At 37.8% G+C, this 15,677-nt stretch overlaps 2 protein-coding genes across 5 annotated transcripts; one reads left to right on the top strand and one right to left on the bottom strand.

The window, feature by feature from the left end:
• Positions 1 to 210: 210 nt before the first annotated feature.
• On the bottom strand, positions 211 to 5,654 carry ccdc126 (coiled-coil domain containing 126). Of its 4 annotated transcripts, XM_051872618.1 has the most exons (5): positions 5,520 to 5,654; positions 5,339 to 5,415; positions 5,088 to 5,167; positions 3,767 to 4,343; positions 211 to 1,101 (listed from the first exon to the last, which is right to left on the bottom strand). In XM_051872618.1, the coding sequence occupies exons 4-5, from the start codon at positions 3,999 to 4,001 to the stop codon at positions 830 to 832; spliced, it is 507 nt and encodes a 168-aa protein (XP_051728578.1). In that variant the 5' UTR covers positions 4,002 to 4,343; positions 5,088 to 5,167; positions 5,339 to 5,415; positions 5,520 to 5,654; the 3' UTR covers positions 211 to 829. The 4 variants fall into 4 exon arrangements, with proteins under 4 accessions (XP_051728578.1, XP_051728577.1, XP_051728576.1 ...); XM_051872617.1 differs by lacking the exon at positions 5,088 to 5,167; XM_051872616.1 differs by having other exon boundaries at positions 5,339 to 5,622.
• A 123-nt stretch (positions 5,655 to 5,777) lies between these two features.
• fam221a (family with sequence similarity 221 member A) lies at positions 5,778 to 7,690 on the top strand. The gene is made up of 4 exons (XM_051872614.1): positions 5,778 to 6,569; positions 6,753 to 6,926; positions 7,011 to 7,201; positions 7,333 to 7,690. Exons 1-4 carry the CDS (start codon positions 6,505 to 6,507, stop codon positions 7,566 to 7,568), a joined length of 666 nt encoding a protein of 221 aa, XP_051728574.1. The 5' UTR covers positions 5,778 to 6,504; the 3' UTR covers positions 7,569 to 7,690.
• The last annotated feature ends 7,987 nt before the right edge of the window (positions 7,691 to 15,677 follow it).

Here is a 15,677-nt window from a genome sequence, read left to right as displayed (position 1 = left end):
ATACGTCACATCCTCCTCAACGTCAGGAGACGGATGGACAGACAAGACAGATGGATGGAAGATTATAAATTTACATATCCAAAATAAATAATGTTGTAATGACATAGTACATAAACCATTGTATTATTTAAAGGACTTTGTATAAATTTCCAATTTCATTTGATCATGTTAATAGCACAAATCTGTTTTTAACTCTTGCATGGACACAAATGAAGTCTGGTACATCTTTTATTGCATGGATTGAGTTATGGTATCTGGGATAGAGTTCCTTCTGAAAGCTGAATGCTGCATTCAGTTATTTGCTGAGATTCAGCAACTGAGGTAAATCCTGACCCGAATCAGCCTGCAATAGAACATCAATCAACTATTCACAGAGAATATTCTTTGGATCAGCTCATTTTCTCCACAGTTAACAGTTAATGCGTAGAAACGCATGTAATCCTAACAATTAAAAGGCGCCTTTGCCCAGGAATCCATTTAAGTGCACTACACACCAGTAGCTAGCTGTGGAGATGATGCTGTACATGGAAATACATTATGAAACACTCATATGTATATCAAAAAATCAGGATGAGGTTTTTAACAGAAGACTATCACTCTCTCAGGTCTTATATTCCATATTGCACATAAGTTATAAAATATATTTCTGATCCATGAATAAAAGACAAAACAATCAAGCTGAAGCTCATGAGCACAACTAAAAAAAAATGTCTAAAAGCTGCTTTAGTCTATATTAAAAAAAAAAAAAAAAAAAAATTATTATATATATATTTTTTAATCTCTGAACAGTCTTTGCTGTAGTGACACAGATGTCCATGGCCACAGTTAGTTATTTTAAAGAGTCTGGCTTATGTGGCCTGTCAGGTAACTGTGGCAGGAAGTGCAGAGGGTTACTACGCCTGTCTGGCCGGTGGCCAGGCATATTTTGTTTGGTGGGCCTGGAAACAGTAACTTTGGCAGCAAGGAGAGTGCTGGCACCACCAGCAGGATGGGAGATGTTGTGCACGGAAGCGTTCACAGCAGCCTCCACTTTCCCTTCCAGCTTCACCAAACGGTTGAGAATATCATCCAACAGCACAGCAATTGTCCTCTTCAAGTCAGCTTCAGCAAAAAGAGATAATGGAAGGATTAGTATTATGTTATTTCGAAACCTCTTTCTGACACACCCATCCAGAATGCTAAGTAGGCTGTTCTTTCTGTTCTTTCATGCCTCACGAGCAAAAAATAAATAATTAATTAAATAATTAATAAATGAAAGAATTTGAATAATGTTCATATTTTATAAAAGATAATGTAAAAGAATTATAGAATTACATGTTAACACTTTTCAATAAGGTTTAACTACATTAGTTAACTTGAACTAACACAATATTTTTTACAGAATTTATTAATCTTAATGTTAATTTCAACATTTTTAAAATCAAAAGCTGTATTTTATATAACATTAATGCACGATGACCTAACTGTTTTTATATTAACTAAAATGAACAAAGATTAATAAATGTAAAAAATATATTGCTTATTGTTAGTTTACGACACATTAGTTAACACATTAACAAATGAAATGAGATCTTATTGTAAAGTGTTACTACAATGGAAACCATAAAAGAAAACACTTTACAATAAGGTTAACTTGATAATATTAGTTAATGCATTACACTGTGTTCCAAATTATTATGCAAGTGACATATCAGGAGAATTTCAGTACAATAAAAATTCAGATTTTAGTTTTTCAAAGAAAGTGTTTGTTTGTTTTATTTCTCCATATCTTTTTATATAACCGTTATCAATCTTAGACAAAACAGTTTGCAGGTCTACTTAGATAAATGGAAACCCTACTTAAAGATGTTGTTCCGCATTACTAAGCAAGTCACAGTTCTCATGCAATATGGGGAGGAAGAAAGATCTTTCTAAAGATAAAAAGCATGAAATAGTGCAATGTTGTGTAAAAGGCATGAAAACAACTAATATTGTGTGAAAAGTGAATGTAAATTATCAAACTATCTTAAGATTTGTGAGTGACTTAGAGCACAGCAGAACTTTTAAGGAAAGTTTCTGTGAAAAAAATTAGTTGTATTAAAAGGACAGCTATAAAAAAATAAATTAAAAAAAATTTAAAAAAAAGCCAGAGTTGAGCAGCGGGTATTTGAAGCTCCTGGTGTCTCTGGAGTCTCAAGAACCTCTCCATGCTGGCTGGCAGTTGTGCGTAAAGTTGGATTTCAGCCAGCCCTAACCAAACCTCACAAAGAGAAACATTTACAGTGGGCGTAGAAATTTTTAAAAAGTTTTATTCACTGACGAATACTGTACTACAATGTATGGTCTAAATGGATGGATTTCTGGATGGTTGGTGAGTGGCCACCACGTTCCAACAAGACTGTGACGTCAGCAGGGAGCTGGTGGGTGATGATTTGGGCTGGAATATTGGGAAGTGAGATGGAAGGTCCCTTTAGGGTCTCTGAGGGTGTCGAAATGACTTCTGCAAGATATATGGAGTTTATAACTGGCCATTTTCAGCTTTGGTATAAAAAGAAGGATAATGCCTTCTGAAATACAATGAACTATGCACTATCCCATGCTGCAAAAAACACAGCAGCAATAAAACTGTTTGAAAATGTATTTCTACACCCGCTGTAAATGTTTCTCTTTGTGAGGTTTGGTTAGGGCTGGCTGAAATGCAATTTTACACATAACTGCCAGTCTGCATGGAGAGGTTCTTGAGACTCCAAAGACAAGGAGCTTCAAATACCTGCTGCTCAACAGTGTTTTTTTTTTTTTTTTTTTTACAGCTGTCCTTTTAATACAATTAACTTGTTTTACAGAAACTTTAAGCCTTTATCGGACAGAGTTCTGCTGTGCTCTAAATCACTCACAAATCTCTGCATATTTTGATAATTTGCATTCAGTTTTCACACAGTATTAGTTGTTTTCATGCCTTTTGCATAACATTGCACCATTTCATGCTTTCATTTTCAGAAAGATCTTTCTTCCTCCCCATATTGCATGAGAACTGTGACTTGCTTAGTAATGCGGAACAACATCTTTAAGTAGGGTTTCCATTTACCTAAGTAGGCCTGGCAAACCATTTAACAAACCTGTCTAAGATTGATACCAGTTATCTAAAAAGATACGGAGAAATAAAACAAACAAACAAACAATTTCTTTGAAAAACTAAAATCTGAATGTTTATTGTACTAAAATCCCACTGATACGTCACTTGCATAATAATTTGGAACACAGTGCAGATATCATGAACTAACAATGAACAAGCATTGTTTTTACAGATCTTAATAAGTAATTTTTAAAAAAATATATATTTATTTAATATTTTTAAGCTGCGTATATTAACATGAAAAAAGACATTAACATTAACATAGATTAATAAATGCTATAATAAAAAAGTTTGTTTTATTTTAGTTCATGATAGCTATTTTATTAACAAATGTAAATTAATTAACCCTTACTGTAATGTAATTGTCACTCAAGTAACGAGTTAAACGAGTAACTCAAGTAATGAGTTAAAACTGCAAAACTTTGTTTGGTTAAAAGACACACGGGAACCAATAACATTTGCCACAAACATCAATTTTGGTCTGTTTATCACACAAAATTATTGTATGACTTCAAAAAATTATTTAGACTACAGTGGGAAAGTTGTATGGACTGTTTTTATGATACATTTACAATGCTTTTTAACACTATAAAACAGCATACAGGTTTGGAACAACATGAGGGGGATTAAAAATGAATAATAATAAATACTTACCATATCCTGCCATGGAAGTGCCATGGGGCCTTGAAGGGTTCTGGTTCTCCTCGCTAAGGACTTTGACATAGCGATGGCTGAGCTCAAGGATCTGTTGGCGAAGCTCTGCGCTGCTCTCCCGGCGTGGTTGTGTGACGGTGTAGTGAAGCAGCAGCACACACCAGGCCAGGCCGAAGAGCACCAGAAACATACTCAGTTTGTGAGACATACTCCTACGCAGAACACAGCCCAGCATGGCAATGCTGCAGGTCTGATGTGACCTGGGTTAAGGGGATGGGGTGGGGACAGGTTTAAAAGAGGCTGTCAAGTTCAGGGCTGGGAATAATTCAGTCGTGAAAAAGTGAAGTGGAGGTAAAAGTTAGGAATGGGGAGAAGACTGGGTAATAAGGTCACTGATCTCATGCAATTGTTTGGTCATTTTTTCTGCCTAGGAAATTAACAGGGTGGAAGATGGATGGATTGTGTGTGTGTGTGTGTGTGTGTGTGTGTGTGTGTGTGTGTGTGTGTGTGGGCAGCGGGTGGGGGGTGGGGGTGGATTGGTTTATATTTATCAATGGAGTTCAGGTGCCAGGAATATCTGTAAAATACCACACACACAAAAACAAACAAAAATATGTGGATTAATCATATTAAATGGTACTTGTCCTTACATATATAATAATAATAACAACATTTTATGAACATGCACTTATTTTGCAAAGCCTCCGATTTCAGTTTGCATGAATAAATTACGTTTCCATCCAAAGTGAATAGGAACCTTGTCGTCACTCTTTCATTACGGTCACATTACTATTCTCCATCCAATCACAAATCACTCACTGAGACTATGCTTTAAATGAATTAATAATGCAGGAGGGAGAAATATGACCACTTTTAATTCTCTACACCACAAAAACAGCAGCACAATATTGGCAAAATATAAATGTAGTGTTTTGCACATTGATTATATTAGTCAAGATGAAATGTTAAAGCTTGTGACTTTCATAAACAAAGAGTGATCAAAGTACAGGGCATTTACACCATGTGCTCCACCCTGTCAAGCTATTGTTTTCGTTTGCAGGGCTGTCAAAGCATAGTCACATGAAATTTAAGATAGGAATTACAGCACAAAACTGGGTTAAAGCGCTACGGTCAGACATTTTATGCCTTGCTGAAAAGATCATGATTATAGGTTAAGCAATGTCAGGAAGTTATTTATTAACTCAGTTTAGCTGTTGATGTTATCATAAAGCTAGAATGATATTGTCTTTGAGAAAAGGTTAGCATAAACAGAAAAATGGGACTACTGACATTGGGCAAGCAGCATAAGCAAATCAAATACCGTTTAGCATTCTGGCTGGACTATCAAACATCGACACGTGCTCGTTTTATCATTTTCACTCGGCTTTCACGGTCTGCAGACTGATAAGCAATAGACTGTATTACTATAACACACACACACACACACACACACACACACACACACACACACACACTATTATCGCTTTAAGACAAGGCCGGGTGGGAAAGACATTAAACAGCTGGAACAGCCTGATGAAACCACTACAGTAACATAACTCATGTAGAAATTACCTTAAATACTTCAGTCAAGGTGACAGTTTCGTTGACTCCAAATTGTTGACATCTTCCTATCACGTTTGCATGGCAGCCTTAAAAAATCAGTAATATTAAAACATAATTCAAACTGCAGAAGAACTTCAAGGCAGGCGTCTCTGTATAAAGTAAAAAGCGAACTATTTTATAACTAAACCACCTTAAAATAAATGCCAGCTCATCATTCGGAGCCGCCTGATGTGGGGAAACTAGGAACAAACATAGAAAATGTTCAGTATTTCCCTGCGGTGACAACACAACCTATTGCGTACGACGTCACTTTACGCACTAGCGATGTCCGGTTTGTGAATGAATTGTTCTTATGAATCGAATCCTTCCAATGAATCGGTTCACAACATCGTCTGAACAATTCTTTCACATTGGACTGAACGATTCGTATACGAAACGAACAGAAATAATTCGAGCGGTTCTTGAATCATTTGTAATGTTCGTGTGTGACTGATGGACAGAAAAGTTAGAGCAGACATGTACGAATAAAACGTTCTAATAAAAATATGATTTTGTACGACTTGATCGTATAACATGATTTGATCAAAACTGCATGTTATTAAAATGGGCAAAAAAAAAAAAAAAAAAAAATCAGCCAGATATGCATTTTTTGTATTATTTACTGTTAATGCTAATTATATTTAGATTGTAAATGACTTAAAAACCAGTATAGACAGTTGTATATGCCTACATATTTATTGGTAAGATTTACAATAGGTTATATAAAATATGCCACACCAGGACCATGCAATGCGATGACTCAACTACGTCATAACGTAAACGAATCGCTGAATCGTATCACGCTGTATCACGCACTCACGTAAAATGTCATAAGGAGCATGGGAAATGTAGTCCATTTGTACAAATGTATTCGAGACACAATAAAATGGTTACGAGTGTAGGCTGATTAAATTATTACTGAATAGATTTTTACATTCGCATATTTTTACTCTTTTTTAAACCTGGTTTAGACTACGTAGACTACGAAAACTGATCACTGTTGTTTCGTCGTTGCCTAGAAACACAGACGCCAAGAAAAGTCTTCCAAACAAGCTGTCAGTTGTTAGTGCTGCAGCGCGAGACTGTAGTTTATATCAACAGACAAAACAATAAAATGGACTCATAATCACCGTGAAATGGAAAAGATATGTATTGACAAACATGCAACCAATGCAGTGGAGGCCTATTTAGAATACAGAAGGTGGGTTTGTTTGAGGAAATCGTAAGCTGATAACTAAACTCTATTAAAAAATTTACTTTATTTTGATCTTTTCATTTTCTGTTTGTTTCGTGTTATGGTGATTTGTACATCTCTTTGCATTTCACGTAATAAGCTTCTCAGTTTAAAAAAAGGTGACCTCATTTAATATCATGTTTTGCAAAGGATTGTTGGGGAAGATGATAGAGGGAGGATGTTTTCAGAGGATGAATACAAGAAATACAAAGAGACGGTGGTGCCAAGAAGAATACGGAACCGCCTTTATGTCAGTTTTGGCATCCCGGGACAGATAGACTGCATACTCGTTGGACCAGAGACACCTTGCTTCTGTACACACAGGTATGGCTCACCAGTCATATACATACTTGATGCACACACACATGCAGAAACAGATTATTCTATGTATGTTTTTATTTCATTCAGGTATAAACAACACTGCACAGACTTTGAGGAGTTGCCAAAGGAAAGGCCTATACTCCTGCCCTGTAGGGTCAAAGGTTGTCACTGTGTGTCCTATGAATACGTTCATATCAACGGCTCTAAACCAGTACGCTGCCAATGCAAACACACAACCAGTGAGCACACTGAAGTTACAGGGCACCTGTGCAAGAAATGTGAGTTTTGCACTATTCCATCCCATATTATTAAATGAAAGCTAAAATAATATATCATGTTACAAATAAGCATTTAATAAAACATAAAATGAGTCTCCATTTGTCTTAAAGTTACCTGTTTACACATGCAGGCACTCACTGTACTGGTTATCGAAGTCCATTCACTTGCGGATGTGGTCAGCCTGGATATACCCATGTGACGGTGGTTGAAACCAGGGAAGAGCGCATGACACGGGGTCATCCAGTGGGCAGAGCTGTTCCTTTTGCGGCTATGGGAGGCCTGACTGGGTTCAGCTCACTGGCAGAAGGCTACCAGAGACTGGACCCCAGTGGCATTGGCAATACATGTGAACAGCACACACAATAGGATACATGTCACATGATCAATGATTCGATGCCATTACAAACATTAGGTTAGCACACACCTTTAGAGTCAACATAACCCTTATTTTATTCTAAGTATGTGGCTATAATATATATATATATATATATATATATATATATATATATATATATATATATATATATATATATATATATATATATATATATATATACACACACACACACACACACACAGTTATGTGAAAAAGTTAGGACACCCTATTGAATTCCATGGTTTTCTGTATCAGGGCATAATTTAAAAAAAATCATCTGGTCCTTGGCAGGTCTTAAAATTTGGAAAATAAAACCTCAGATTAATAACAACACATATCACACTTTGTCATTATTTATTTAGCAAAAATAAAGCCAAACTGGAAAAGCCATAGGTGACAAGCTCAGGACACCCTTACTGTTAACATAGGAATTAAAGGGATTAAGTAATGGTCAGGCACTGCTAATCAAATGACTTTGATTAACTGATAACCAGCAAGTGTGATCACCTCTATAAAAGCTGAAGTTCTGCAGTTTGAGCGTCTGGAGCCTTCAGATGTGTGTTAACACAATGGCAAGGAGGAAAGACATCTGCAGTGATCTTAGAGAAGCAATTGTTGCTGCCATCAATCTGAGAAGGGTTACAAGGTCATTTCCAAACAATGTGAAGTCCATCATCATTCTACAGTGAGGAAGATTATTCACAAGTGGAAGACATTCAAAACAGACACAAATCTTCCCATGAGTGGACGTCCCAGCAAATTCACCCCAAGATCAGACAGTGTAATGCTCAGAAATTGGAGACAACCAAAGAACTACACCTTAGACTCTACAGGCCTCAGTTAACATGTTAAATGATAAAGTTCAAGACAGTACAATTAGAAAAAGACGGGACAAGTATTGCATGTTTGAAAGGGTTGCCAGGAGAAAGCCTCTTCTCTCTAAAAAACATGGCAGCATGGCTTAAGTTTGCAAAGTTGGCAGGACCTAAAGCTTCCCAGCAGAACACTGCCCAAAGCCGGCTTGCCTTCTTCCCATAGTGCATCCTGGTGCCATGTGTTCCCCAGGTAAGCGTTGCACACACTCCCGGCCATCCACGTGATGTAAAAGAAAACGTGATTCATCAGACCAGGCCACCTTATTCTGTTGGTCCGTGGTCCAGTTCTTATGCTCACGTGCCCACTGTTGGTGCTTTCAGCGGTGGACAGGGGTCAGCATGGGCACCCTGACTGGTCTGTGGCTATGTAGCCCCATACGCAACAAACTGCGATGTACTGTGTATTCTGACACTTTTCTATCAGAACCAGCATTAACTTCTTGAGCAATTTGAGCTACAGTAGCTCGTCTGTTGGATCAAACCACACGGGCCAGCCTTCGCTCACCACGTGCATCAGTGAGCCTTGGCCACCCATGACCCTGTCGCTGGTTCACCACTGTTCCTTCCTTGGACCACTTTTGATAGATACTGACCACTGCAGACTGGGAACACCCCACAAGAGCTGCAGTTTTATAGATGCTCTGACCCAGTCTTCTAGCCATCACAGTTTGGACCTTGTCAAACTTGCTCAAATCCTTACGCTTGCCCATTTTTCCTGCTTCTAACACATAAACTTTGAGGACAAAATGTTCACTTGCTGCCTAATATATCCCACCCACTAACAGGTGCCGTGATGAAGAGATAATCAGTGTCATACACTTCACCTGTCAGAGGTCATAATGTTATGCCTGATCGGTGTATATACACTGATGTGATCTGACTAGATCAAGATTTTGGGTCAAAATTTGTATTAATGTATATTTTAGTTTTGTAAATGTTGCCTTTTTTTTAGTTTTATGCCATTTTTAATCACCTTTTTTGAGTTTCACTTAAATTTTCCTGCAGTGTGAAAAAATATTCATGTTTAAAGGGACAATATGTAATTTTTTGCTGCTAGAGGTCGCTTATTCAAAACAAAAGCCTAGCTTGATGACGCCTTGATTTCGCGGAATCATGGGAGGTGTTGTCTTCACGTTTACAGCTATTGCAGCAGAATGAGGCCGTTGGAGCGATTGATAATGAGAAACAAGCGCGACACACAGCTCGAGAGCAGTAAAGCTTTTATTATGTCACAGACGAGCGCTTTCGCTTCTTCCCGTCATGCGTATGTGGGGTAGCGCAGCGCTGTTTTATCATATTAGATGCATTTGTGTGTTGAAAGTTGTTATAATGCTAATCTGTGTGTTCGCTTGGCGGCTACTATGAGACACTTGTTGCACACTGCAGTAGGCTAGATCGATATTAGACATGGTACTCGCTGTAAATCAAGAAAACAGGATTTTAACAATAGACTTAAACCGTGGACACAATTAACAACTAGCTAAAACATTCTAAGACTGAGCTCAACACACAAAGACTGTTTCCTTCGACTGAAACACATTAAAAAACTTCCACATGGAATTTAAACAAACACAGACTGAAAGCAACTGACTCTGACTCGGCGCGTTTGGGCATGATCAGTCGTAAGTATCAAATTACATTCAAAATCGGCCTTACAATCATTAAGTGTGTCCCCGGCTTTACTGTGTTGAGCTATATAACATGATTAGTTTTCTGTCGATGAATGTAACCAAACAGTTGCTCAACTGTATAATAAAATCGAGGGTAATGCAGGTATGATGTAATTGATAGGCGAAGCATGGACATGTTCTGTGTCCTGATTAAAATTTTATATTTCTGTGGATTTAAACATTCTTGGAAACATTTGGGATAATGTAAGTACACAAGTCAACAATATATATAACATTGTTCTAGTGGTTTTTGGATATTTTAATCCAAAATTCTTACATATTGTGACTTTAAATTGGTAAATTACTGATATAGTATCTACATTTGACCAGCAGAGGTCAGTAGTGACACACATGCCTCTGCTTTGCTTCACCAGCATTGACATGACTATGTGAGAGAGAAGTGTCTTTGTTTTCAATGAATTGGCTTTAAATTGTTCTTCTCTACTTAGTAACGTTCAGAACAATAATAGCAATTAAAGTACGTAATTAAAAGAGTGTTTGTGCTCTATCTATGAGACACAGAGGGCTGTGTGTTCTGTGAACTCTGCAGGCTATGTAGCTTGCATTCAATCGTTTTCTGTTCAAGGAGCAGAAAGAAAGAAGAAACAATTTCACCCCTAATCATTGGTACAGTTCCACTAGAATGGTTTGCTGTATGTACTGGGCATGACTAGCTCTGTCTTCCACTCGTGTGTGTGTGTGTGTGTGTGTGTGTGTTGAATCTCAGAATATCTTTGAATGTGCTACTCTGTATTTGTATTTGTGAATGTTTTATGACTCATCCTAAGCTTCTCAAGATTCCATTAGATTGGATTCGTTACGACTTCCTCTTTATATGTTCCTACTCTCTTCCTCTGTTCTGATATGCATCTCCACTCAATTGCTCTTGAGAACATCTGTCTGTCTCATGAAATGTGCAAATGCGAGTGTGTGTGACCTGTGAGACTTGCCTTTGGTGACGTCAGTGATGAAAACACCGGCGATGAAACCAAACACAGACTCTTCTCATTACCACACTTGAAATAAAACTTGTGGCTCATTGGTAGATTTTTCATTGCCACCAACACTCTGAAAATACCTCGCTGATTTATTTAGAAGTCTCTTTTGTACTGCCGCTCTTTGCCTGGTCCTCTATTTATATTAAGCCTCATTTAGATCGTATTATATTATGCACCCTGCGCCTCTCTACCTCTTCAATGATATCTTTAATTCGTTCCTTCTCTTTTGTCCTCCTCCTCCAAATCCCTCAGCTTCAAATCTTTAGTTACACAGAAATCAGTTAAAGACACTGAGAGCGGGAGAAAACATAGCATGAAGTGGGTCTAAGTTCACTGGTTGGCCGATGTTCTTTGCAAAGTTGTACATTCACTCTAAACAGAGAAACATTCCTCATACGGATAGTTTGGATGCTTTACTCACCTTTGTCTTTCCAAACAATGTAACATTCTTTCTTCTATCAATCCATAGGAAGTAGAATGTCCAAGCAGCTCTATTTCATCATGAAAGTAAATGATGACCAAGACTTTTAGCCATAACCACTTAAATCTGAGTCTTTTTCGCACACAGTCGGCTTCAGAAGGTGTATAGACTACTTTTAATACTTGACAGGCCCTGGCCACTATCCACTTCCATTGTGTGAAAGACAGCAGTATGAACATTTTTCAAAACATCCTCATTTGTGTTCTGTGGAAGAAAGAAAGTCATATTCAACTGGAATGGCATGAGGGTGATTATGTAGAATTTTATTTTCAGCGTGTAATATCTCCAAAAATGAATATATATATTATTAATTATATGTTTCTTTAATGATATTAATAAGAACTAGATTTTTTATTTAGACCCCTTGAATATGCTTAAATTGTTTTGGGGTTTAAGGTTTTTATTTCCTGCAAATGGCTCTTGTTCATTACAGAACCTTAAAGGGTTAGTTCACCCAAAAATGAAAATTCTGTCATTAATTACTCACCCTCATGTTGTTCCACACCCGTAAGACCTTCGTTCATCTTCGGAACACAAATTAAGATATTTTTGATGAAATCCGATGGCTCAGTGAGGCCTGCATTGCCAGCAAGACAGTTAACACTTTCAATGCCCAGAAAGCTACTAAAGACGTATTTAAAACAGTTCATGGGACTACAGTGGTTCAACCTTAATGTTATGAAGCGAATAACTTTACGAATCTTTTGTTTTGAATCAGTGCTTCGGAGCGCGTACCAAAGTCACGTGATTTCAGTAAATGAGACTTCGTTATGTCATAAGTGTTTCAAAATTTCAATGGTTCACCACTGGGGGGCGTGACTTTGGCAGTTTGCTACACGCTCCGAACCACTGATTCGAAACAAAAGATTCGTAAAGCTTCGAAGCTTCATGAAGCAGTGTTTTGAAATCGCCCCTCACTACATATTGTTGAATAAAGTCATTATTTTGTTTGTTTGGCGCACAAAAAGTATTCTCGTCGCTTCATAACATTAAGGTTGAACCGCTGTAGTCACATGAACTGTTTTGAATATGTCTTTAGTACCTTTCTGGGCATTGAAAGTGTTAATTGTCTTGCTGGCAATGCAGGCCTCACTGAGCCATCGGATTTCATCAAAAATATCTTAATTTGTGTTCCGAAGATGAATGGTCTTACGGGTGTGCAACGACGTGAGGGTGAGTAATTAATGACAGAATTTTCATTTTTGGGTGAACTAACCCTTTAAAAGCAGGGTTCCAAGAACTCTAATCTGGTGCATTTAGAACCATTTGTCATTAGAGTTTTTAGTTTGAATGAATAAATGTATTGTGAAGTCTATTTGAATTGATAAAAGAGAACATATTAAGAAATCCAGCAAAATCCCATGAGAGTTTCTTGATACTTGATATACCATATTTGCTTCAAAGTGATTTTATCCTTTAGATTGCCACAAACCAGGTCCTGTGGCCTCTTGGCTGCATGCATCAAATAATGAAATGCATTGCAGTTAAAATATAAATTTTCCAATCATATGCACTCAAAAGAAGTGACTTGTTGGAGGGAAAATTGCTTAATTAAATACACCCACACACACACACACACACACACGCACACACACACACACATACATGCAGAGTTGTGATAATGTGATAAGTCCACAATAATGAAACTCTTGCTTTGTCCCACTTCCTTCCATATACTTCTTTAATTTAAAAAAAGAATGAAAGAAGAAATCAAAAAGGCTCTTTGAACTCATTAAAAATGCATCGCATGAAAAATGAGAAGCAGCGGTTTATTAACAAAATATAAAATTACCATCTGACTGAGGTTTTGAAAGACGACGTAGAAGAAAATCGGGACAGGATTACATATAAAGGGAGCTGGTGTAAATGTTTAATTAATCTGATTAGATTCAGCAGATCTGCGCCACTAAAGTGATTCACATTGAAATCAGATTAATTCCCTTCCTTGCTGTGATACAGTGCATGAATTTTAATTCTGAGCTGAAATGAGCAAGTAATCACAGTAGTGATTAAGACGACCATACGGTATCGTAACATGTTTTTTGAATAACCCAAGTCTGTCAGAGCAGAGATCACGAACTGCTGTGATTCAGATTATTGATGTGGCTTTATTTGTTTATGACACACTTTGTCTCTTTTTTGACCCTAGCAGGTGTCCAAGGGAAGTCTTAAACACGCAAACAATCTACAAACACACACCTGTGTCCAAAGAGAACACTGGAGTAAGCTAGCGGAAGGGATGATGTCTGACCTGAAAGGTGACATATCGATTTAGTGCGAGTGTTTGATGATTGTGCATGTGTGTGTGTGTGTTGATATCAACCCTGATGCCTAACTTCACAGATCCTTTAGTGTCATTATGCCTTCAATATGCTTTTATCAGTCTACGCTGTATTAATTATGTCTTCCCGATGACCTTAATCTAAAGACTAGACACAATGAAATCACTTCACAAATTCCCCGTCAGTGGAGACCATTAGAAAAATGCAAGGAAAGAAGGAAAACTTCAAAATATACCCCCTCACAAGTCTAATCTCCTTGCCATGGAAACCTTCTGAGGTCTTTAGAGCAACTGATGTACTGCTATAGGAGTCACCATGGTGCCGTGATTGACAGGCTTTGGGGAAGAACTGAAGAGAGTAGAAAATAGACCTGAAAAATATTCACCCCTGTGTTAGGTTATAGCTCAGATTCGTCACACGAAGCAGCTGTCAATCGATTTATTTCAAGAAGTCAAGTTTTTATTACTTTATTAATACTTTATTAGTTTTACTTAAACTGCATACTTGCTATACCAAGTCAAGAACTGTCCAGTAAACTATGAATCACAAGGCACTTCTTGATTCTGTTCAGACTTTATTATTAGTCTGTTTATATTACTTTGAATTTCGTTGAAGCCTCGTAAAGTGTCGCTTTAAGAGTTTCTCTACTCAGTCTCCCATACGCCTGACAGATTGCCACACAATTGTCAGAGTCTATGTTGTGTGATGTTGAAAAGAACAACATCAATTACCTGGAATCAAAGCAGTGAGACCTAAAAGGGCGTCAAGACAATTGCTTTTTCAATTTCTTTGTTAAAAAGCTTGAAAATCGACGCTGGGTCTGCACTGTGGCCGTGACTCGTGGTGCTTCTGCTCCTCTCCAATCCTTTATTCTGCTCAGTGGTGCTTTGAAGGATTGAAAAAGGAAGAGGAGGAGTGAGGGAGCAGAGATGAAGACTGTGGGATTGGTGGCGTTATTTATTCACGCCGTGCCCATGAGTGTAAAGGGGGGAGACAAAAGCCAGCACAGAATCACGCAGCTGTGCAAAATCAATAAAAGTTTGCTTGACAGTAATAAAAGATGATCTCTGTCGTTTTTGCATCAAAACACTCCAATTTGCCCACATACTGAATCCACACTCTCTCAAATACCCTCAGACACATGATGGCACTCTGATGGTGGTCTCTGACTTTGAAGACCAACCGCCAAGGATGGATTATATGGTCCTGCAAGACCTTGGGCAACAGCTTCATTGGAGGCCTCCACTTGTCACAAGTTTTTGTAAGTTGTAAACGTTAGCATAACCATTGAACAACCTGTATTTATTATTATTCGTGTTTCACACTGCTCACACTACACCTGGGGTTAACAGTTAGCCTAATCCTGGGCATTCATAAGCTGCCTTTTCACACTACAGGGTTATTAACACTTGAAATAGTGTATAAGTTTGGCATCGCAATGCGGGGATAACACCGCAAAAGCGGCACTAACCCTGCTCCAGAGCAGGGTTTCATAACCCTGCGTAAAAAGCGGTGCTAACTGGTTTCTGACTGGACAAAAACGCAGCATGTGACCTGTTTACATAAAAGCTCTAGCATTGCGCGTCCTCATTGCTGACTGTAATATCAATTTTTTTTTTCTGAATGAACTTTTCGAACTATAAAGGTAAGAATGACGGTCTCTTCTTCACTCCAATTGTCGCGTTTTCCATCGCAATTTGACATTTTTTTCTATCATACGCAGAAAAGACTGTTTATATACATTACGCAGTTACAGTGTTTCCATGACTGCCCAAAGCGCGTGAATATAATGT

This window comes from Ctenopharyngodon idella, chromosome 19 (genome assembly GCF_019924925.1).
Source record: "Ctenopharyngodon idella isolate HZGC_01 chromosome 19, HZGC01, whole genome shotgun sequence".
In the NCBI taxonomy this organism is placed as follows: Eukaryota; Metazoa; Chordata; class Actinopteri; order Cypriniformes; family Xenocyprididae; genus Ctenopharyngodon; species Ctenopharyngodon idella.
Note: the sequence above shows the minus strand (reverse complement) of the source record. Positions and strands in the feature narration are given on the sequence as shown.

Excerpts from the sequence above, each read along its gene's own strand:
- ccdc126 (XM_051872618.1), bottom strand. The coding sequence starts at position 4,001 with ATGCTGGGCTGTGTTCTGCGTAGGAGTATGTCTCACAAACTGAGTATG. Across the intron at positions 1,102-3,766 it reads CACTTCCATGGCAGGATATG|CTGACTTGAAGAGGACAATT; the intron begins GTAAGTATTTAT and ends TTTTTGCTGAAG.
- fam221a (XM_051872614.1), top strand. The coding sequence starts at position 6,505 with ATGGAAAAGATATGTATTGACAAACATGCAACCAATGCAGTGGAGGCC. Across the intron at positions 6,570-6,752 it reads GCCTATTTAGAATACAGAAG|GATTGTTGGGGAAGATGATA; the intron begins GTGGGTTTGTTT and ends TGTTTTGCAAAG. Across the intron at positions 6,927-7,010 it reads CCTTGCTTCTGTACACACAG|GTATAAACAACACTGCACAG; the intron begins GTATGGCTCACC and ends TATTTCATTCAG.